The sequence below is a fragment of the Capra hircus genome, chromosome 15, assembly GCF_001704415.2.
Source record: "Capra hircus breed San Clemente chromosome 15, ASM170441v1, whole genome shotgun sequence".
NCBI classification, from domain to species: domain Eukaryota; kingdom Metazoa; phylum Chordata; class Mammalia; order Artiodactyla; family Bovidae; genus Capra; species Capra hircus.
The window spans coordinates 16,171,516-16,195,340 of NC_030822.1; the positions used below are offsets into that span (position 1 = coordinate 16,171,516).

The 23,825-nt window shown below is 47.4% G+C and overlaps 1 protein-coding gene across 1 annotated transcript; it reads left to right on the top strand.

Annotated features, from left to right (window-relative positions):
* COMMD9 (COMM domain containing 9) lies at nt 1,181–14,705 on the top strand. Its single transcript, XM_018059233.1, has 6 exons — nt 1,181–1,279; nt 8,446–8,571; nt 10,039–10,178; nt 11,757–11,791; nt 12,631–12,734; nt 13,887–14,705. The coding sequence occupies exons 1-6, from the start codon at nt 1,229–1,231 to the stop codon at nt 14,025–14,027; spliced, it is 597 nt and encodes a 198-aa protein (XP_017914722.1). The 5' UTR covers nt 1,181–1,228; the 3' UTR covers nt 14,028–14,705.

Sequence of the window (23,825 nt, forward strand, 5' to 3'; positions counted from 1 at the left end):
GAGGGGGTAGAAATAGAAGGCAGAAAAACTAATGACCAATTTCTGGATTCACAGTTAGACATTCTTTCTCTGGCTGAAATTCATCAGAACCTGTTTCGAGCCAGATTTCATGAAGGAACTGAGGATGGAAAAAGAAAGACAACTAGATAGGAAAGATGCATAAGGGAACTGTCAGAGGTTGGGGGATGGAGGGCAGAGGAGGTAGGTGGTACCTTCAAAACCAAGTTCCAGGACTTTACAATTTGAATCTGTTCCAAGATGGGATCTAATCACTGGGCAAATCAAGAGTCCTGTACTGTCCACTCAAAACCACCCTTACATGTGTTCCAATTATTTTGTTGAATCAATGAATTAAATCATTTCCACGAACCACACCTCCCATCCCGGCTATAGGTGTCATAGGAACCTAGTTAGGTAATATCTTTCATTGGATTCCCTTTCTACTTCTCCCTAAAACTTCCCCACCTGCTTATCAGCATGGATCTCCTCCAGGACTAGGGAAAGTCATCAACACCTCATTTGGATAAGGTTAATACTACCAGCTCGTACCTACCCCAGGGACAAAAAGGAAACTGTAAGCGTGAAAGGAATCTTTGAGACAGGTGGGGTGGGGGTTGGGGGGTACATTCCAAGAATTTGTAATGACGTGCTCAGCCACATTTTAATTCCGAGCTGCCAGGTACGATAATCACTCCAGAACAGCTACGTTTCCAAAGCGCTCCTCAAGCCTGCAGATGCAGTTCCCCCAATCAGCCAGGCCATCCACACGAGCCGAGAAAATCAGTTTTCCCGGGACCTGGCGAGTAGACAAAGTTTTAAGTGGCTCAGTAGTGTCCGACTCTGTCAGCCTATCAGGCTCCTCTGTCCATGGGATTTTCCAGGCAAGAGTACCGGAGTGGGTTGCCATTTCCTGCTCCAGGGATCTTCCCGACCCAGGGATCGAACCCGGGTCTCCCGCATTGTAGGCAGACGCTTTTAGCGCCTGAGCCACCGGGGAAGCCATTTTTTCCCCCCTGAAAACTATCCAGCGCCTGCGTCCTGCAAATCCCACGGTCCTCGAGTCTCCAGGCTTGAGCAGTCCCGCCTTCGCGCCTCCCCACTCCCTACCTCCGCAACTCAAGCCGCTCCCGCCACCCTGAAGGACTACAGCTCCCGGTACGCCCCGCGCGGCTATCGGAGCCACGTGACCGCGCTTCTACGCCCATCTCGGTCACGTGACTCGGGGAAGATGGCCGCGCTGACGGCGGAGAACTTTGCAGCTCTCCAGAGCCTACTGAAGGTAAATGGGAGGGGAGGGCTGGGGACAGCGCAAGACGGGCCTTTGTCTCCGAGACTTTGGACAGAGGAGGAGTTGAGAACAAACCAACCCTGACTTGGAGCCACGACTCTGCCACTGCCTCTCACTGTGACCCTGGCAGGTGGTTGCGCCTTTCCGAGCTTTTTGATAGTAGGAACAAAATTAGTATCGCTTTGACAGGATAGTGGGGAAAACAAACAAGACAATGTACTTGGAGGTGCTGTACGAAGGTGCCTTACTAAAAGTCTCTGGGGCTGGCTTTGGGGATTGGCGCATTGGGGTAGTAATCGCTAGATCCGCCTTACCAGTTCCCCATGCACTTTAATTTTGAGATCTTGATTTACAGGCAGTTGCGAGAAAAACAAAACAAAACAAAAAAACACCCTGTACAGTGAGATCCTAGTTGCCATTACCCAGTTTCCCCCAGTGGTAGCATTTTGCGAAGCCATGGTATGATACCACAACGAGGATATTGACATTGACAGTGAAGATGCAGAACATTTTCCATCCCCACGGGGTTTTTCATGTTCCCCTTATAGAGCTACACCCACTTGCCCTCAGGCTTCAGTTCCTCTCTGAACTCTGGCATTCACTAATTTGTTCTTCATTTCCATAATTTTCTCAGCTCAACAATGTTCTATAAATGAAGTAATACAATATACAGCCTTTGGGGACTGGCTTTTTTCTCTGAGCCCAGTTTTCTGGCGATTGATCCATGCCGTATGTATCAATCAGTTCAGTTCAGTTCAGTTCAGTCGCTGAGTCGTGTCCGACTCTTTGCGACCCCATGAATCGCAGCACGCCAGACCCCCCTGTCCATCACCAACTCCCGGAGTTCACTCAGACTCACGTCCATCGAGTCCGCGATGCCATCCAGCCGTCTCATCCTCGGTCGTCCCCCTCTCCTCCTGCCCCCAATCCCTCCCAGCATCAGAGTCTTTTCCAATGAGTCAGCTCTTCGCATGAGGTGGCCAAAGTACTGGAGTTTCAGCTTTAGCATCAGTCCTTCCAATGAAATCCCAGGGTTGATCTCCTTTAGAATGGACTGGTTGGATCTCCTTGCAGTCCAAGGGACTCTCAAGAGTCTTCTCCAACACCACAGTTCAAAAGCATCAATTCTTCGGTGCTCAGCCTTCTTCACAGTCCAACTCTCACATCCATACATGACCACTGGAAAAACCATAGCCTTGACTAGACGGACCTTAGTTGGCAAAGTAATGTCTTTGTATCAGTAGTTTTTTCTTTTTTATTGCTTAGTAGTATTCCATGGTATGACATCGGCGGGGGTTTTTTGCTATTACAAATAAAGCTGCTGTAAACACTTGTATACAGTTTTTTTGTATTGAGCCTAAGTCTTTAGTTCTCTGAAATGAATGCCTAGGAGCACAATTCTGGATCTTTTAGTAGTTGCATGTTTTGGGGTGTTTTGTTTTGTTTTTATGAAACTGCCAAAATTTCCAGAATGGCTGTACCACTTTACATTTGCAACAGCAGTGCATGAAGGATCCAGTTTCTCCCCATCCTCACCAGCATTTATTGGCATCACTATGTTTTATTTGAGCTATTCTGATAGGCGTGTATTTCTATCTCATTGTGGTTTGAATTTGAATTTCTCTCATGGTTAATGATTTTGGACTTCTTTTCATGTGCTTACCATCTGTATCTCTTCAGAGAAATATCTGTTTATGTCTTTTGTTCATACTCTTAATTGCATTGTTTGCTTTTTACTTTTGAGTTTCTTTATATATTTGAGAGTGTAGTCCTTTGTTATATATGTGGTTTGCACATATTCTTTCCTAGTGTATAGCTACAGAGAATTGGTGGCTCAGCCAGCAGAAATGTATTGTCTTCCAGTTCTGGAGGCCAGAAGTATGAGATCAAGGTGTCGGTCAAATTGGTTCCCTCTAAGGGCTTTGAGGGATGGTTTGTGTCATGCTTCCCTCCTACCGTCTTGGTTTCTGGTAATATTTGATGTTTGTAGTTTCTGCTTTCACCTTCACATGGAGTTCTCCCTGTTGGCATCTCTGTTTCTAAATTTCCCTTTTAATTATGGCATCAGTCATACTGGATTAGAGTTCACCCTGTGTTCCTTGGGGCTTCCCTAGTGGGCTCAGATGGTAAAGAATCTGCCTGCAAAATGGGAGACCTGGGTTCAATCCCTGGGTTGGGAAGATCCCCTGGAGGAGGACATGGACCCACTCCAGTATTCTTGCCTGGAGAATCCCCATGGACAGAAGAGCCTAGCAGCCTACTGTCCATAGGATTGCACAGAGTAGGACATGACTGAAGCAGCTTAGCAGCTCAGCACATATGTATGACCTTATCTTCACTAGTTATATTTTCAGTGTGCACGCATGCATGCAATCCTATTTCTAAATGAGATTGCATTTTGAGATCCTGGGAGTTATGACTTCAATAAGTAAATTTTAGGGGGACACAGTTCAGCTTGTAACAGAAGCTTTTGCAGAGCAAAGGTTTTAATTTTGATGAAATACAGTTTTTTTTTTTTAATTTCCTTATATGACCTGTGGGTTTTTTTTTTTTAAAGAATTACTCTTGGTATACATTCTCACAACTCTTTGTGAAGCCATAGCTCTCAAAAATTTCATCTATTTTTTGCTTATAGTTTTGTATATTCCTTTTATATATCTTTTAACATTTAATCTGTGACCAGTTTTGCCTTAATTTTGTATAAGATGTGTGAGACACTTTGAGGTTCCCCCCCACTCCCCGCTTTGGCCTATGAATATCCAGTCATTCAAGTACCATTTGTTGAAAAGTCGATTTCGTCTGTTGAATTGCTTTTGCAATTTTGTCAAGAATCAGTCAGGCATATTTGTATAGGTCTACTTCAGAGGTCTTTGGTTTGTTCCATTGATCTATTTGTTTATCCCTCTGAAAATACCATATATTCTTGATTACCATAACTATATAATAAGTCTTGAAATCGGGCAGGTGGATTCCTCCTATTTCATTCTGTATCAAAATTACTTTAGCTGCTCTAATTCTTTTGCCTTTCTATATAAATTTTAGAATGATCTTGGATATATCTTTAAAAAAAAGAAAATTTGCTGAGATTTTCATAGGAATCGGGTTAAATCTGTTTATCATGTAAGAGCAAGTTGACATCATTTTAATGTGTTGGATCTTCCAATCCATGATCATGATGTATCTCCCCATTGATTGAGATCTTTGATTTTTTTTTTATCTGTGCTGTGTAATTTTCAGCATACAGGTCCTGTACATGCCTTGTTAGATTGATTCCTAAGTAGTTCTTCTTTTTTTTTTTGAGCAGTTGCAAATGATATTGTACTTTTAGTTCCAGTGTCTGCATGTTCATTGCTAGTGTGTAGAAATACACCTGATTTTTGTATATGTCTCTTGAATTTGCAAACTGCTGACCTCATTTATTCTAATAATTTTTTGTACATTTCTTCGGGCTTTCTCATAGACTGTCATGCTGTCTGCAATAGGGACAGTTTTATTTCTTCCATTCTGATCTGCAAACCTTTTCTTTCTTCCCCTTGCCTTGTTTTAGTGGCTAGAGTTTCAGCACTATGTGGAGTAACCGTAGTGAGGGCAGACAGCTTTGTCTTGTTCCCAACTTTAGTCTTTCATTGTTAAGTATGCTGTCTCTAGGTTTTTTGGTAGGTGCTCTAAAGCAAGTTATGGAAGTTCTCCTTTATTCCTAGTTTTATGAGAGTTTCCATCAAGAATGGTTGTTGAATTTTATCTACTGCTCTTTCTACATTGATTCATATCCTGTGATTTTCTTCTTGAGCCTGTTAATATAATGGACTACATAGATTTTCAAATACTGAACTGACCTAGCTAGCATCCCTGGAGTAAATTCAACCTGGTTGTAGTGAATAATGCGTTTTATATATTGCTAAATTCTGTTTGCTAGTATTTTGTTAAGGATCTTTGCATCTCTTTTTATGAGGGATATTGGTCTGTTGTTTGTTTGGTTGGTTTTACATATATTCTCTGTCTGATTTTGGTATCAGAGTATTGCTGCCTTTGTCAAATGAATTGGGAAATGTTTCCTCTTCTGTTTTCTAGAAAAAGATTGTGTAGAATTAGTTAATTCTTTCTTCGAATGTTTGTTAGAATTATCCAGTGAAACCATCTAAGTCTGGCGATTTCTTTTCTAGGGGTTTTAAAATTACAAATACAGTTGCCTTAATAGTAACAGGACTGTTCAAGTTTTCAGTTTTATATTGGGAGAGTTGTGGTAGTTTGAACCAGTGTTTCGTTCCATCGATTCCTCTTTTTTCCTGTTTTCATTTTTTTTGGATGTCTGCTCTTTGTCATTTCCTTCCTCCTTCCTTTAGGTTTATTGTGCTCATGTTTTTCTAGGTCCTTGAGATGAGAACTTGGGTTGTTTTTTTTGAGAGTTTTCCTCTTTCCTAATGTATGGATTCAGTGCTGTAAATTTCTCTCTCGGCACCATTTTGGCTGTATCCCAAAAATTGGGGTGTTGTATTTCATTTTCATTTATTCACTTGAATAAATGAAATAAGTTATTTCATATATTTTTAAGCTTTCCCTTGAGACTGTCCCTTTAGTCTGTGGATTATTGTTTCCAAATGTTTGGACACATTTCTTTGATCTTTCTTACGATTGCTAGTTTGATTCTATTGTGTTCATTGACAGCACTCTCTGTATGATTTCAGTTCTTTTAAATTCATTAGGGTTTGTTTTTTGGCTCAGAATATCATCTCTCTTGGTATATGTTCAGTGAGCTTTTGAAAAGAGTGTGTATTCTGTTGTTACTGGGTGGTGGTCCACAAATGTCAGTTAGGTTGATTGATGGTGTTGCAGAGTTCTCCTGTATCCTTGTTGAATCTGGTCTAGTTGTTGTATCAGTTGTTGAAAGAGGGGTGTTAAGGAGTCCAGCTGTATTTATGGATTAGTCGATTCCTCCTTTCACTTCTGTTTTTGCTTCCCATGTTTAGCAGCTCTCTTGCCGAGTGCTTACATTCAGGACGTCTTCTTGGTGAACAGAACTTTTTATCTTATTTAATGTCCCTCTCTGTCCTGGTAGTTTTCTCTGCTGTGAAGTCTACTTTATCTGATGGTCATGTCGCCACTCTTGCTTTCCTGATTGCTTGCATGATCTCCTTTTTCATTCTTTTACTTTTAATCTGTTTCTGCCATTATATTTAAGGGAGTTTCTTATAGACAGCGTTTAACTGATCTTATTTCTTAATCTAGCAGTCCCCAACCTTTTTGGGACCAGGGACCATTATTTTTGTGGAAGACAATTTTTCCACAGACTGGTTTGGGGGCTGTGATTTTGATATGATTCAAGAACATTACATTTATTGTGCACTTTATTTCTGTTATTATTATATCACCTCCACCTCAGATCATCAGGTATTAGATCCTGGAGGTTGGGGACCCTGGTTTTAATCCACTTAGTCTTTATTTTTTGTTTCTTTAATTTTGCTGTGGGTTATTTGACCAGTTGACCATTTGGGGGAATTCCATTTTGATTTATCTATAGTGCTTTAAAATGTAATTCTCTTTATGACTCTTATAGTGCTTGTTCAACTTATTACATTTATTTACATAACATCACAATCGCAGTGGCAATATCTATCATCATTTTACCAGGTAGAGTGAAGTAGTCCCTTATTTATGATATAGTTATCTTAAATACTTCTTCTACATACAGTTAGAGCCACATCGGACAGTGGCTTTTCTTTTTTTCTCATATGTCCCAGACTTTGAGCTGAAGAAGAGGGTCTTCCAGGGGCCCAGTGGGTGAAGACAAAGAAACTCCAGCAAATACTTGCTTTCTCTTACCAAAGACCAAGAAAGGGATAGCTTAAGAAGAGAAAAAACTGTTAAGACAGTAACTGTTCTGCTCCACCAAAGCACCACAGAAAAAACTGTGGCCCCGCAAAGGGAAACTCTGTCAGCAAAGGCTGGGGGGGTGCAGACTCTGCCTTGTGAGGCTGTGACAAGGTGTTTCAGCGGCCCCATCAGTTGGTGTCAGAGAAAGCCAAGTAGGCAGCTGGACTTCCCTCCCCACCAGCGGGTTCCACCACCCCAGGCATGAGTGGAGACTACACGGAGCCAGAACTTCCGCCTCTGCGCTGTGGCAGCAAGGAGCCCCCACATTAGAGTGTCAGCAAGGAGCCCCGTGTTAGAGTGTCAGCAAGGAGCCCCGCGTTAGAGTGTCAGCAAGGAGCCCCCGCGTTAGAGTGTCATCAGGAACCAATAGGGGAGCTGGGCTGTCGTCTCCTTTGGTAGTCATGAAGCCGCATCCTCCCTACACACACACACACACTCCCCGTGCTACCTGAGCCGTGAAAGAGAAAGCCAGCTAAAACAGAAGATTTAAACAAGGTCCGCAGTCTCAGGATATAATATGACTGTGTCATTCCTTGGTCATGAGGGCCCTAGGTCTGCCTTCTCTCCCTTTTCAGTGTTGTCTTACATTTCTGTAAAGTGTCTGGGGAGTTTAGCTGTGTGTAGCAGGAAAAATAAGAAAAAGTGTATCCACATCATCTTCCCAGAAATGGAAGTGTCCTGTGCCCCTCTTAGGTGTTACGTCTTGACCGAGACTGTATTATGTTCTTCAGTTCAGTTCAGTTCAGTCGCTCAGTCGTGTCTGACTCTTTGCGACCCCATGAATTGCAGCACACCAGGCCTCCCTGTCCATCACCATCTCCTGGAGTTCATTCAGACTCATGTCTATCGAGTCCGTGATGCCATCCAGCCATCTCATCCTGGGTCGTCCCTTTCTCCTCCTGTCCCCAATCCCTCCCAACATCAGAGTCTTTTCCAATGAGTCAGCTCTTCACATGAGGTGGCCAAAGTACTGGAGCTTCAGCTTTAGCATCAGTCCTTCCAAAGAAATCCCTGGGCTGATCTCCTTCAGAATGGACTGGTTGGATCTCCTTGCAGTCCAAGGGACTCTCAAGAGTCTTCTCCAACACCACAGTTCAAAAGCATCAATTCTTCGGTGCTCAGCCTTCTTCACAGTCCAACTCTCACATCCATACATGACCACTGGAAAAACCATAGCCTTGACTAGACAGACCTTAGTTGGCAAAGTAATGTTCTTAAGAAATGTATTTTCAGAGTCGGAGTTTGTTTCTTGTTTTGTCTTTTTCCATCTGTGAATTAATTTATAGGCCTCCTCGAAAGATGTTGTCAGACAGCTGTGCCAAGAGAGCTTTTCCAGCTCAGCCCTTGGCTCCAAGAACCTCTTGGATGTTACGTGCTCCAGCTTGTCTGTGACCCAGGAGGAGGCAGAACAAGTAAGTGTGGTCAGAAACGACCTCTGGCCACTGGCTTCTCAGCTCGTCAGTCTCTTCGTTGACGTCCCAGCCACTGCCACGTCCAAGGGAAGTTTTCCCCTGAATTGTCTGTTGACATTATAGCAAACTTAAAATAGATGATTTTTTTTTAATGTTAGGGAACTTAGTGGGAACCTGCTGTGTATCACAGGGAGCTCAGCTCTGTGCTCTGTGGTGGCCTAGAGGCACCCCTGTAGGATGAGGGGGTGAGAGGGAGACCCAAGAGGGAGGGGATATACGTATACTTATAGCTGATACACTTTGGTGTGGTTTAGTTGCTAAGTCGTGTCCGTCTCCTGTGACCGCATGGACTGTAGCCTGCCAGGCTCCTCTGTCCATGGGGATTCTCTAGGCAAGAATACTGGAGTGGGTTGCCATTTCCTTCTCCTGATACCGTTTATTGTGCAACAGAATCTAACACAGTATTGTAAAGCAACTATGCCCTCCGCCCTCCCAAAAAGCTATTGTCATTGAACCTTCACATTGTTATGATAAATGAGGCATGGATGGGAAGACTATACCCAGAATCAGAGCTCTTGACCATTTCCTTTTCAGATTTGTTATCTAGACAGTGTGCACAAAAGCCACACTTGTGCTTTTCTGAGCTGAGCAACCTCCCATGGCATCTGAGAAAGCCCTAAGGCAGAGAAAATTACCTCCGGAGCATCTTGCTAGGTTCAGCTAAGCAGTGTGATACTCACAAGACGAGGACAGGCCACACTTGGCTACACATGCGCTTGGAATGACACGGGGTGGAACCTGGACCATGTCCTAGCAGGGCAGCGCCAGGCACTCCTTCCACAGGGGCCTCTGCACAGCCAGCCTGGAGCTCTTTGCTCTCCTCGCCCTCCCTGGTGACAGCTAGGGGTAAGGAGGTGACATTCCAGCCACTCTGGATGAAAAGCCCAAACTCCCCCGGAGCCAGTACCAGTGCAGTAAGCACAGCTTTGGGCCCTGGCAGGGACCATGTGACCACACTCAGGGAAGCCCAAACCGTGGGCTCTGGTGTCTCCACAGGCCTCCCGGTCCAGCGGCAGGGACCAGTGCAGCGTTGCCTAGTAACACAGCTGACTTGCCGCTTCTCTGACATTACCAGGGGAACAGGCTAGAAAGTTAGCTTAAGGTCAGAGTCCGTGCACCAGGAAAAAAATGGGCTTCATTAGCCCTTTGCCCACCAGCAGAGAGACTTTCTGGCAGGTTGATAGCATCCTTGGTCGGGCAGCTGCATGTCCTCTAAGCAACAAGTGAACTTGGAGGCGGGCTGAGGCACGTGGGCATCAGCAGCTGGGCCCCCAGGGCCTCTGCACTTCTGAGACCCAGCGTGAGTGACAGTGGCAGCGTGCAGCAGGCCGTCTTCCCAGCAGGGGATGGCGCCCTGTCCCCTGTCCCAGTGCCCCTCACCGCCCAGGCTCCCCGTCTGCCCCGCAGCTGCTCCAAGCCCTGCACCGCCTCACCAGGCTGGCCGTGTTCCATGACCTCTCCTCCGCCGAGGCAATTCTGGCACTCTTTCCTGAAAATTTCCACCAAAACCTCAAAAACCTGCTGACAAAAATCATCCTGGAACACATGTAAGTGCTCATTTCTTGAGAGTTTCTTATAATGCTGGTATGTTTTAATTTCTCTTCTAGATAAAATATGCTCACTCTTGAAAGGCAGGCACAGGTAAGCAAAAAAGAAGAAAACCATTAAATCCACCACCCAGAGGGTTAGCAGTGTTCATTCCTTAACAGCAGACCTTTTTCGAGGGGTGTGCTTTTTCCATTTACACAGAGAGGGAGGGATTTTTGTTCTGCGTTTGTGTTTAACACAGTAGTGTCGTGCCGTTTTATAACTTGCTTGTTTTCAGTTCACAGTATTAATGTGAATCATATTCCAGGGTGATAAATATTTACCTTCAGTATTATTTTTAATGGCTAACTGTATTTCATTATATGAAGAAATTATGTACAATTTAGTTAATAGATACCTTAGTGTTAGACATTTAGGCTGTTGGCAGTTTTCACTTCAGTGAACACTTTATTGGGGAACCTTTGCCCACATTGTGCTTAACTATTTCCTTGCTGGTAAATGGTGATACTGACGTTTGGCTTTTTATTATCAAGTCAGCCATTGGAAAGATTGCACCAACTACTTCTCCATCAGTAGGATGTGGGTGTGCCACTCTCCCACACCATCACCTGCACTGGGGGAGTTTTTTTTTTTTTTACTTCCGAGTTTTACACATGGCAAATGGTACCTTATTTCAATTTACGTATCTTTGGTACTGGGTTTCCCAGGTGGTGCTGGTGGTAAAGAACACACCTGCCAGTTTAGGAAACACAAGAGACCCGAGTTCGATCCCTGAGTCAGGAAGATCGCCTGGAGGAGGGCGTGGCAGCCCACTCCAGCATTCTCTCCTGGAGAATCCAATGGACAGAGGAGCCTGGAGAGTTACAGTCCAAAGGGTTGCAAAGAGTTGGGCATGACTGAAGTGCCTTAGCATGCTCACATGAATCTTTGGTACTAGTGATGTTAAATATCTTTTTCATGTTATTGATCGTTTTTATTTCTTTTGTGAATTATTTGTACATTTTCTAGCTGGGAAAATCCTTTTCAGTACATACAATTTAAGCAGAACTGATTAACTACTGGTTAGCAACAGGCTTGAACAGACCTCTGAGATAATCACAATGGATAACGCTTACTTACCAAGGGTTTTGTTGCTTATTTAGAAACCTTCTCACGGGTAACCACACTTTACTCTGACTCTGCCCCTCACTGCGGCGTGATTTGCTGTAACGTTAGTTCTGTCTGGGTGTGTTTTATGTAAGGTGCCAACATGGTGTAGCTGCCTAGTAACAAAGGATGAGTTGACCTTTTCTGTTTTGTCTCTGAGAACAGTAGTACAATGTGATTACAGGGCATTTAGCCTTCTCTTGTTTCTCCTGAGCCGTGAAAACTGATCACCTGTGGCCTCTGCATCACTCGAGTCTGTAAAACAAACAGCTGCTCCTTGGAGGGGGCATTTCTGTGGTCCTCTTCTGTCAGGAGGGGATTGTAGGTTTGAAGGTCACTGGAAGCGGAGGCCCAGGCCCACGGGCCTCATTATCGGACGACTCAGTTGGCATCCCTTTTCCATTCTGTTTTTCTCATCTTTCCCTAAACAGATCTGCTTGGAGAGCTGAAGCCCAAGCGAGTCAGAGTGAGTACCAAGGAACCTGCCTGTTCCCCCACCCCCCTTCCTCCCCAGCCCTAACCCTAAATCTGCTAGAGATTTTAACTAAAACCAAAGTGAATTAACCCAATCCCAAACCCAACAGTGGTGGTTCTGCATTTCTTTTTAATTCTACTTTTTAATATTGTTTCTGATTATAAGGCATGTTGTTAAAAAAAAAACAACCCAATGTCCAAAGCAGAAAGTATTTACAATGACTGTGTTTCCATTAGAAAACAAATTAACCATAATTGAAATGATTGTGAAAGAGTGAATAAAACTGGGTGCTTGATAAATGGTCACTAAACTTGGTCACAGTGCTGCAGAACTCGGCCTGCATTAGCTCATTTAGTCCTCCCAGCAACCTTGTAAACAGGGTGGGGATCATCCCCATTATACAGATGAGCAAACGGAGGCTTAGAGGATAAACAGGAATACTGAAGCCAAGCCTGTGGGTCTCTCAAACAAAAGCTCTTTCTGCTGTTGGCACAGCTACACATTTCCCAAGACTGAGGCCACGGCCTCACCTTCTCTACCGGTGTCATTCATTCCTCCTTCGCCCTTGATGCCTGGAGGGCTGGGTGTTCAGGCAGAAGCCTGGACGTGCTGTGCACCAGGAGTCCACACTATAACAAGTGCGGGGGCCACGAGCAGTGGTCAGGAAGGCCCAGGGCTTGCTGTGGGGTCTTGGGCCCCATCTCTCTGTCTCCCTCAGAGCCTTGCTATGTGGACTAAGGGCCTTACACGTGTGCAGCCCTTAGAGCTGCCCGTTGTAAAGGCTTGGTTGCTCAGTGGTGCGAGGGCTGAGCTCAGCTGTATCCCTGCAGTCTCTCTGCCGCGCCTGGTGGACCTGGACTGGAGGGTGGACATCAAAACCTCCTCAGACAGCATCAGCCGCATGGCCGTCCCCACCTGTTTGCTCCAGATGAAGGTATGTCTACTGTCATGCTCACTAGAAGGCAGGGGGCGGGCATGCAGGATCTGTGTCCCACAGACCAGCGGAAATGCCAGTCTCCAAAATCATGGGATCTCTGTGTGTGTGTTTAGTTGCTCAGTCATGTCTGACTCTTTGCACCCCTTTGGACCGTAGCCCGCCAGGCTCATTTGTCATGGAATTTTACCAGGCAGTAATACTGAAGTGGGTAGCCATTCCCTTCTCCAGGGGATCTTCCTGACCCAAGGATCAAACTTGCACCTCCTGTGTCTCCTGCATTGCAGGCAGATTCTTTACCTGCTGAGCCATCAGGGAAGCCCCTAACCCCATAAATTAAGAAATTGTAGCACCCCTAAAGTGCAGAGTGTTTATTTAGAAAGTGTACTTGAATTAGCATAGTACAGTCATAAAAAAAACCTATACCAAAAGTAGAAATATTTTTTAAAAAATAAGACAGACATGAGATACAAATTTAAAAAATAATTTGCTGAACCTGGACTGGAGGGTACCTTTAACACTTAAACAGGAAGGTTTGGCTTTAACAATAGGAGCACCCACTCAAATGTCAAGTTGTCTTCTTGATAAGTGTGGTATACTTGACTGAATTCTTGTCCAAACTAAGGGGGCTGTTGCTGTTTGTACCATGCTGAACAGGGGCTCCTATTAGCAGTTGGAGAAATGTCAGTTTTTCATTTTATTGTTCACATGCAGTTGCCTCATTGGTGGTATCTTCACAGTTATTTTCAGGAGTCTTTTTAAGTCACATACTGTTAGTGTAAGACTTAAAAAAGATACAACTTTAAAAAAAAGTTGCAAATACATATAACTAGAGGTTGTAATATTTTTCCTGCATCCTGGTGGATTCTTACATACCCGTGGAGCCCTGGCCTAAAGTGCCAGCATGCACCCAGGCAGTGTTTTTCACTCGCGCTGAGTTGGGGGTGGGCGGGTCGGGGAGCCTGGGCTCCTCCGATTTCTGTTCGGAGCCCCTGAGACGGCTCCCGCCCTGCCCCCATTTGCTGGGTAACTCTATGACTAGCGCTCGTGACTTTGAGCAAAGAGCCTCTCCTCAGAGCTTCACCAGAACCAGGTAAGGCCTGCGGGTTGAGGAGAGGCGGCCTTGACTCTGGGGAAACATTCTCTTCTCAGATCCAGGAAGATCCCAGTCTGTGTGGGGACAGGCCCTCCGTGTCGGCCGTCACCGTGGAGCTGAGTAAGGAGACGCTGGACACAATGTTAGACGGGCTGGGCCGCATCCGGGACCAGCTGTCCGCCGTGGCCAGCAAGTGAGGCAGCCTGCGGACCCCGACGCCCTACCCACTGCCCCCCAGCACATGGCGGCCCCCGCAGCGCCCACCGCAGAGGTGGGGGGCCGGCAGGAAAGGGGCTGGCATCCAGAAGGCGCAGCAGCTGGGTCGGGAGGAAGCAGCTGGGCCCCCACGCATTTCTCCTCACTTGTCTTCCTTTTCCTCTTTCTGAAGCGGGTGGGCAGAAGCCACTGTCCCCACAAGGCTCCTGGGGGGGGAGACTTCAGGACCGCTGTGGCGGGAGAGGAAGGGAGCGTTGGCTAGGTCAGCTGCCTCTGCCTGCCTGCCTGGGCGATTCAGGCCCAGGTTGTGGTGCTTGTCTTAGTAAGTCCCTGTCCAGTGTTCACTCTGCTGGCGGAGCTCGCTTCTGCTCTGGAACACATGCAGGGAGTCAGGCAGGTGATGTCCACAGTCCTGCTGCTCTGTCGGAGGAGCCAGACCGACCCCACAGGGCAGGGCCCCCGCAGTGTGCCCTTCTCCCTGAGCCCAGAGCCTCCCCGAGCCCTTCATCCCTGCTGGACCGCCTTTGAGAGTAGAAAGTGGGAATTCATTCCCTTCTTCATGGAGCCGGTGCCCCTTCCTTGATGTAATGGGACCACTCAGGGTGAAGAAGTGGGAGTGATTGGAAATAAATACCAGTTGTAAAAACTTTGTGAATCCAGTCGCTTCTGTAGTTTGTCCTTGGCTTGAGTCGTCACCTTGGACCAGTGCTGCCTCTCATTCGTAAAGATGATCTGTCTGCACGGCATCCTTCCCGGCTCATCTCGTGACCATACTGTGACCTGGAACTGGTCCTGGGCACTGGCCCACCTTCCACATATTCTGTCGCATAGAGCAAAAGCAGAGTTGACATCAGCAGGTGCTTCTCACGAGAGCTGTGATGAACACTCTCCCCAGGACTTTCTTGGTGGTCCCGTAGCTAAGACTCCATGCTTCCGATGCAGGGGGCCTGAGTTCGATCCCTGGTCAGGGAACTAGATCCCACATGCTGCAACTGGTACCCATTTCAGCCAAATAAATAATAATTAAAAAAAAAAGAACTCCTTAAGGAGTTTAACTGGATGGAATTGTTACTGTCACATGCCTGACACGTCCCAGGGGCTCAGTGTAAGAGGTGCCCCTTATCCATATCACTCAGTAGCAAGAGCCTGCAGCCTGCTCTGAGTGCTTTATTTTGGCGACTTCTCGGGTGATGTGTGTGGATGGCATGCTTGGGAAGATGGATGGAGGAGGTGGGGCCTCAGGTTAAGAGGATGCACTTGAGCTCAATTCCTTCCCACCCTGAGTTTTTACTTTTTTTTTTTTTTTGTAATTAAATGGGAATAATAATTGCATCTGTTCTGTAGAATTTTTGTGAAGATTTAAGCGGTATAGCAAACCTAAAAAGCACTTAGCACTATTAGGACAAATAAGGGCTGGATGCTGTTAGCTTTGGTTATTAATGGGATGGAGAGTAGAGAGCTCTCTGTGCTCATTGTTTCATCTACTGTAACGGAGTTCATATGACTATGAGTGACTGTCCTCTCTATATCAACAACGAAGTCAGCTCATCCAGGTAAAGTCACCTGCTAGTAAGTTGCCTCATCAGATCTTGGGCCCAGGTCTCTCTACCCCACAGGACTCTGCAAGGGGCTTAGAGTTCTGTGACTTTAGCTCTGTTTGGAAAATACTGGAACTGAATTAGAGATAAGAAATCTTACTTCTGCCCCCGCCAGTGAAATGCTAGGGAAGTCAAGAAAAACAAATCCCCAGACTCCTCTCTGCCGTTTCCTGGAAGCTGAGCTACCTTCTATTAAAATGGCAGTTCTTAAAAAAAAATAATAAAATAAAATGGCAGTTCTTGACCCATTTGGGGCTATATCCATTGAGAACCTAATGAAAACCCTGAATCCTTTCTGTAGGAAATGAACACTAAATTTTTTATATTCAAGGACAAGTATTCATAGACCCTGGTGGCCAGCCCAGTATCTCCAGGTTGAGAGCCCCTGGTCTCAGCCTCAGGTAGAGTTCAGCCTTGTCATGACTCCATCCCTCTCCTTTTTCCTTCCACTCCCTGTGACCCATAGAGATCTCCAAATAACCTGTTTGCTGAGTTTGCCGTGGGATTCCATAAGAAATTTTTAATTAATTTATTTATTTTAATTGGAAGCTAATTACAATATTGTAGTGGTTTTTGCCATACATTGACATGAATCAGCAAGAAATTGACTTGAAGCAGGAAGCCCGGCAGAGGTGTCTGGACAGCTGGACATTCCTTTAGCCAGATCCACCTGAACAAAACTGGGTGCGTGACAGTGAGAGCGTTCAAGAGATAACATTGAGGAACTTCCCTGGAGGCCCAGTGGTTAAGTCTCCGCGCCTCCCATGCAGGGGATGTGGGTTCTATCCCTGATCAAGGATCTAAGATCCCACATGCCACGTGGTGCAGGCGAAAAATGGTAAGTGTTTGCTACCCTTCTCTGCTCATGCTCATTTAAGGGGGTGGTTTCCCCATCATTAGCACGGACTGTTTGTAACTACCATATTAATGGTTGGCCTGACCCTATCTCATAATGAACCTCCTAGCTTCTACATCAAAGGAAGTTCCTTCATTCAATGCTTGTCTGGTTTCCCAGTAGTACTAATGAGCAGTTAGCTGCAGACTGTCCTTTCCTTAGGTTGCAGCAAGGTTTGGGTGTCCAGGCTCCATCCATGAAAGGGCCATGGTAGATCTCAGTGATGGCCACCCCTGGCTGCCCAGCACTGTCCACCCAGCCAGCCACAGGGGTGAGCAGATGGCTCAATCCTGATAAACGTATGTGTCCCAGGGAGATTGTACATGACTCAGGTTGGGCCAATCTGATCTTTCCCTATGACTTTTTTGTGTGTGTGTGCTGAAATTGGCAACAAAGACCACCTCCTGCCTCTCAGCTGTGATAGTAAAGCCATGCTTGGGTCCCTGTTCCCCCACACAGACAAAGCCCATCTGCAGTAGGAGAGGCTCTCCTGGAGCAAAGCAGAGCCCCAAAGTGGGGAGGAAGATGAGAAAATCCAATGAAGCCAGGCCCAGTCTTCCTCCTCCTGTATCCATCAGGATGAGTCAGGTTTGTGTTAAAATGGACTGGGATGCATTTTTATCCAGAATGGTAAGACACACAGACACACAAATGATTGTCACAAGGAAGAAGTTTCTACTCCTGAGTGTCTTGCAGGACTAATGGGAAAGAATTAGAGTTGGCCTGGAGGCAGAATGGCATGGTCCAGGGCCTTTATTGGGTTTCCCAGGTGGCTCAGTGGTAAAGAACCAGCCTGCCAATGCAGGAGCCCCAAGAGATGTAGGTTCGATCCCTGGGTCAGGAAGATCCCCTAGAGGAGAGCATGGCGACCCACTCCAGTATTCTTGTCTGGAGAATCCCATGGACAGAGAGGAACCTGGTGGGCTACCGTCCATGGGGTCGCAAAGAATCGGACAGGACTGAATGGCTAACACTCTGTGAGGGCAATAGTGTGGGGGATGGGAGTGGTGATAAGAGCAGGCACACAGAGCCCCTGCTGGGGGTCTCACAGGAAGAAATGGAGATGTAAGCATAGGATTGGCTAGGTTGGGTAATTTTGGTAGGCTCTGGGCTACAGGTGTGGCCCTTGCTGTTTAGTACCTGGTCTTGGGGTGACTCAGGGCAGGGAGAATACTGGCTTGGGTGTGAGAGTTTGATAGAAGACATAGTTGGGATTGTGGGTGGGGATTGGTTGGCCTGTGTATCAAAGGTGTGTTCTCAGGGAGCTGTTTGCTCTCTCTAGGGATTAGCTACCCCTAGAAAGTCAGTCTCTCTGAGGTTGCAGTGACTTTTACACAACAGAAGTTTATGTTTTGCTACACAGTCAATGCAGGTTGGGGACTCTGTTCAACAGTAGTCACTAAGGGGCCAAGGACATGGAAATTTCATCTCAACACATGCCTCCCCAGTCACCGAGGCAGGACAGGGAAATCTGACAGATTGCATGCCTGCTGTTAAAGTTCTGTCCAGATGGCAAGGGTAGTCACGTGGCCACACTGGACTTTGAAGATGGCAGAGAACGTCAGTCCTTCCATGTACCAGGAAGGAAGAAATGAGATATTTGCAATCAGATCTGATAACTACTGCTCCCGAACAGCAGAACCAAAGACTCCATTTTGCCTAAACTCATTTGTACTTAGACACAAAAGAATTGTAAGAACACACATGTCATCTCAGCACCTTTTCTCATGATAAACCTCATCACCTGTGTGACACTAGAAACGTGTGAAACATCTTCCCAAATACCTTACTGCCTGTTCACCTTGCCCTCCTGAAGTCAGTGGAGCGTGGTTCCTTCAGGATCTGGGCATTTACTGAGGAAGAGTCAGTTCAGAGACAGCCAGGGCTGAGTTAGAACTCCAATCTGGGTCTTTCAGCTCAAAGTTCTGTGCTCTTTCTTGCCTTGATTTTGGGAAAAGAAAACCTGAGTTCTTTACAGATAGTGAAACTTGACCCTTAATCTGACAACAGAAATCAGTTCTGCTTCCCCATTTCCTGCTTCTGGTGATTATCAGGTTCAAAGACAGCGAGTGACCTGGGGACCAGACGTGCGAGTCTTTCCCACACAAGCCAGCTCTCTGAACACACGTGGTGGGTGCCACATCTAACGGTCGTTAGTCAAGCTCTGTGCTCTGATAGTTACAGATTTCCAGGAAGTAAGTCCGGCGTGATATAGAGGCTCTTGGTTATTTTGTTCAGTAAACTGAGATGTTACCAGAAATGAGAGAGGGCTTTTATTACATTTTAAAAATATTTTCATTTGGAAACCATTGGCTCCCTGGCATTTTGAAAGTTTTCCAATGGTTGGACATTTACAAGAACTATTTTGAACCTGTAGCTGCTGACTTTCAAATACTGATCATTCCTAAACATTCTCTCATTTGCATGATGCTGACTTTGGTACAACTTCCTTCTTTATTTAGTGCTCACATTTCTGGGCTTTAAAATTGTCCTTTTTAGAACTACTTTAAGAAAGAGAAAAAAAAAAGATTTCTTAGTAGTAGTTCCTGGATGGTGGGCTTCCCTGGTGGCCCAAAGGTAAAGAATCTGCCTGCAATGCAGGAGATGGGTATTCAGTCTCTGAGTTGGGAAGATCCCCTGGAGAAGGAAATGGCAACCCCCTCCAGTATTCTTGCTTGGAGAACGCCACTGACAGAGGAGCCTGGTGGGCTACAGTCCATGGGGGTCTCAAAGAGTCAGACATGACTGAGCTACTAAACCACAATTTCCTGGCTGCTCTCAGAGGACCCTAATCTCCAAGGAGAGAGAACCAGTCTTCACTTGAGGAAATGTCAAGAGCACTTAACTGGAAAGCTGAGCTTCTACTCACCCTGGGCTCCTGGGAAAGACTCTGGTTTTTCTGCCTCCTCTGTAAGTGGAGGTAACTACTCAGGGCAATGCACCTCACAGATTCATAGTAAACTACGAAGTAGACCCCTTGACTCAAGGGTGGGCCTGCCTTGGCTCTTCGTCTCAATGTTGCACTTGCCCTGTGACCTCTGACATATACCACACAGTGAAACACAATCCTGTCCCAACAGGTTGAATCATAAATGAATTCAGAGATGCTTTGGGATATCAGAAGACTCTGGGGTCAGTATAAACTTACACTGGATCACAACTCAGGAGTTGGCCTCTGGTTAGAATTTCGGGAACTCTGATCAAGTTCTCACTTCAGGCAGTAGATGCCCCAGGAAACGTTCGTTGGTGTCCCACCTGCCTCCAAGGACACACACGATTTGACACCTGTTAGTAAATGATGGTTGACGTATATCGCATTGATCAGAATGGCAGACTCGTGGAATGAATGTAGATGTGAATTTCTCTTCCTAAATCTACCTCTGCAGTGCCCGCTTTCACCCCAGATCAGTTCATCCAAGCACCTGCAGAGGGCGCTGTGGTGAACGTGAAAGTCGCTCATGGACTCTGCGACCCTACGGCCTATACAATCCATGGTATTCTCCAGGCCAGAATACTGGAGTGGGTTCCCTTCTCTGGGGGATCTTCCCAACCGAAGGATCGAACCCAGGTCTCCCACATTGCAGGTGGATTCTTTACCAGCTGAGTCACTAGGGAAGCCTCAAGCTGTGGCGAATGGGCCCAACTGGGGCCATTCTCCCCTCTTGCCAGCAGCCTTTCAGGCCTGGGCTGCCCTCAGCTCTGTGGGCACAGGGCGGTCGCAGAGCAGTCTCCCAGCCACACTAGTTTCTGGTCTTGCTTGTGTTGGAGGAGGAGGCCATTGGAGCTGTGGGGAATAGGAGCAGGGAGCCTGCTGGCCAAGGGTCGGTGGAGGGCAGAACTCTGGGCTCCGGCCACTATGACAGAGGTCAGGGACAGCATTTCCAAGGGAAGCGCTGAGTTCATTCCAGCTGCTGGGGCTGGGTCCATGGCTGGGGGGTGGTGCGCAGAAGCAGAAAGGAAGACACTCGCCCTGGGCCTGAGAAGGATGGCCACACAGTCCAGGCCTTGCTGCGCCCTCTCTCTGGAATGTCTTCCTTTATCCTGGCTGAATTCCTGTTAATATTTATCCCTCTGGATTCAGGAGCAGCACCTAACAGGAACCTATTAAGTCAATTTAACTGCCTGTCTGGTCTGCCTATATTTCTCCCATCATGAGTCTTGTCCTGTGCTAAGTCGCTTCAGTCGTATCCAACTCTTCGCGACGCTATGGACTGTAGCCCACCAGGCTCCTCTGTCCATGGGGATTCTCCAGGCAAGAATACTGGAGTGGGTTGCCAGGCCCTCCTCCAGGGGATCTTCCTGACCTAGGGATAGAATCTAGGTCTCTTATAATCTCCTGGAGGCGGATTCTTTACCACTAGTGCCACCTGGGAAGCCCCTCACTGGTCTTGGAAACACTGCATTTTAATCATCGAAATATTTGCCTCTCCCACCCTTTTCCTCCCCTGTGCCCCCTGCACTGTCCACTGTATCCCCATCACCTCTGTGCACAGGTAATAGGCACTTCCTTTGGCACTGTATTTCCTGCCTCTGGCTGAAATGGGGCTCTGTCCCCAGGGTTACTCCTATAGCAGAGCTCACTTGTCACTTGTTACATCCCCTTTATTGACCCAAGAGTCTTGGGCCCAGAAGCCACACACGCAGGGTTATTTCCCACCCACGCCTCACCCGAGCGCAGCTGGAGCTTCCCCAATATGCCCAGCAGGTGGCGCAGTTGCTCTCTTTATCGCCCCACCCGGGCTAATAACCGGAAACAAAGACCGGTGCAGAGTAGGGTAGGTGGGGAGGTGGGCAGGCCTCTCCTCGGACCCTGGCTAGGACCCAGGCCCCCGCCCTTACAGAACTCTCCCCTTCGGGCGCAGAGCAACAGATGCGAGAGAAGCAGGGAGGTGGGGGCAGGGCTGGGGGCCGATTCAAGGCTGTTCCCAGGGCTGAGGTCGGAGGCACTCATCACTTCCACCGCAGGCTGGTGGGCGGAAGATGCGACTCTTCCCAGTAAGGTTTTGTTAGTGGCAAAGCCCACAGGCCTTGTATTGCCTCACTTCCTACCTAAATCCTTGGGCAGGTGGTGGAGCAAGGATTCAAGGCCAGGTCGTCTGGGAGTCAAGTCTCGGTTTCTTCATCTCCAGAAAAGAGAGGTTAAGTGTAATTTTTCCTGACAAGGCCGCTTGGAGGGGATTAATTATAGATGAAGGAGTCTGAGAAATGGAGGCTGCCCAATCCGTGATGGTTAAACTTCACACAGAGACACCTTTCTGGGGCAGAGCCCCCTACAAATCGGGACTTTTCAGTTCCTTTCTGCCAGCCCATGGACTGGACTGTAGAGTCCAAGAAATTCTCCAGGCCGGAATATCGGAGTGGGTAGCCTTGCTCTTCTCCAGGAGATCTTCCCAACCCAGGAACCAAACCCAGGTCTCCCGCACTGCGGGCAGACTCTTTATCAGCTGAGCCACAGGGAAGCCCTTTCTGCCAGCAGGGGGATGTGATGGGTGGGGTGGTGGCAGCGAGGGGCCTCCTGAGTGCTTTCCCCGCCTCCCATCTCGCCGTCTGCCTCTCCTGGCCTCCCATCCCGCCGCCTCGCCGCTGCAGGTGTTTTCTAAATGGAAATCTAATGCCATCCCTCACCTAAAATCCTGCAATGCCCTCCGTGCTCTCAGCACAAAGGCCAAATTCAGAAAAATGTCATTTGCTGCTCTTGACAATCTGATTTCTCCCTACATTTTAGTTCCATGAAACAAGATTAAAGAAATGGGCTTCAATCAGCATAAACTGCGTGAGGTCTAGGGGCGGGAGTGAGCGCTGGGTGATGATTCAGGACAACTCTGGGCACCAGGAAGGGAGGAAGTGGGGACAGAGGGAGGAAGAAAAGGGCGAGAGGTCTTGATGGCCAGCAAGCCTGGGTGCCCAGCACCTGGGGCACTGCCTGACATCAGAGATGCTCGGTCAGCGTTTGCCGAATGCCCGCAAGCATGAGTGAATGAGTGAGTGTATGAGTGCCTGCATGACTGACATGTCCTGTGTCCAAGCAGCTACTGATTTTGGTCTATAAAGGGCTATACCTCGTTCTCTCCCACCTGCTGGGCTGGCCCCCTCACTGGTGCCTTGACCGGCCTTCGAGATCAGATGGGGCTGTGCAGGAGGACAGTGAGGCCAAGGAGAAGAGGGATTGTCTCAGTGGTGCAGCATGGGACCCAGTTTGAGGGGAAGTAGTGGTGTTCAGGGCAGAAAGCCTGCTCTGCCTATGGCCTCTCTCAGCGCTCCGTCCTGAACCTCGTAGCAAGGTCATCCTGCTTTCCCTCCGTGAACCTTGGCCAAAGGCATGGGCGTGGCTGCCTGGCCAGCTGTTTCGGGACGGCTTGGTCCCTGCACAGATGCCAGTGTCCAGCCCTCCCCGTCCATGGCGCACAGCCGGCTGCCAAGATGTCACATTGCCGCAGCCTCCTCCTGTCTTTCTCGTGACCCAATTTCCCCTTCACTCGCCTTCCGTCATCTCCATATTGTGGTTTCACTTCAGCGTTCTCCCTCTGGTCAGCCTGCTCAGCCACCTGGGGACAGACACCCAGAGCACTTTGTTGGCTTGCTCTGCAGGGATGCGGATTTTTCCCACATCCGCATGGCCCCCACCCTAGGTCTCCTCATCGTCAGCCTGAAACTGGGCTCCCTGTCCTGGGCTGGTTGCCTTCCCCATATCTGGCCTTCACAATGCATTCCAGAAAGTAAATCTGCCCTTGTTTTATCCTCCAGACCAGATCCCCCTTTTCCCAGGCTTCCCCATCTCAGCAAATACCAGCTCCAGCCAGAAATGTGGGGGACATCACTGGCCCCCTCTCTCCCCCATGTAACCCACTAGCAAGTCCTGTTGGTTTTGTGTCTGAAACGTATTCACATTGTCCCGTATCTCTTCATGTCTGCATTCACGGTGCCGTCATTTTTCAGGAGCTCCTAAGCATGGGGACAGCGTCAGTTTGCCTCCAGATCTCATGTCACTTTCCTCATCACACCAACCATCAGTTCCAGGGGTCCTCTAAGCTGTTTCCTGCCACAGGGCCTTTGCACACACTGCTCACTCACCCCTATCCCCACCCACCTGCCCAGAACACTCTCTCTCCTGATTTTCACAAGGCTGGCTCCTTCTCAACTCTTAGGGCTCAATGAGAAAGTCCCTTCCTTAGAGAGACTTTTTCTCCAGCTACAATCTCTAAAGAGGATTCCTCCTTGTACTCGCAGTCCCAGAATCCTGTTTATTTCCTTCCCACTCCCCAATAAATTCTATTCATTTAATGAAG

Excerpts from the sequence above, each read along its gene's own strand:
- COMMD9 (XM_018059233.1), top strand. The coding sequence starts at position 1,229 with ATGGCCGCGCTGACGGCGGAGAACTTTGCAGCTCTCCAGAGCCTACTG. Across the intron at positions 11,792-12,630 it reads TGAAGCCCAAGCGAGTCAGA|TCTCTCTGCCGCGCCTGGTG; the intron begins GTGAGTACCAAG and ends GTATCCCTGCAG. Across the intron at positions 12,735-13,886 it reads CCTGTTTGCTCCAGATGAAG|ATCCAGGAAGATCCCAGTCT; the intron begins GTATGTCTACTG and ends TTCTCTTCTCAG.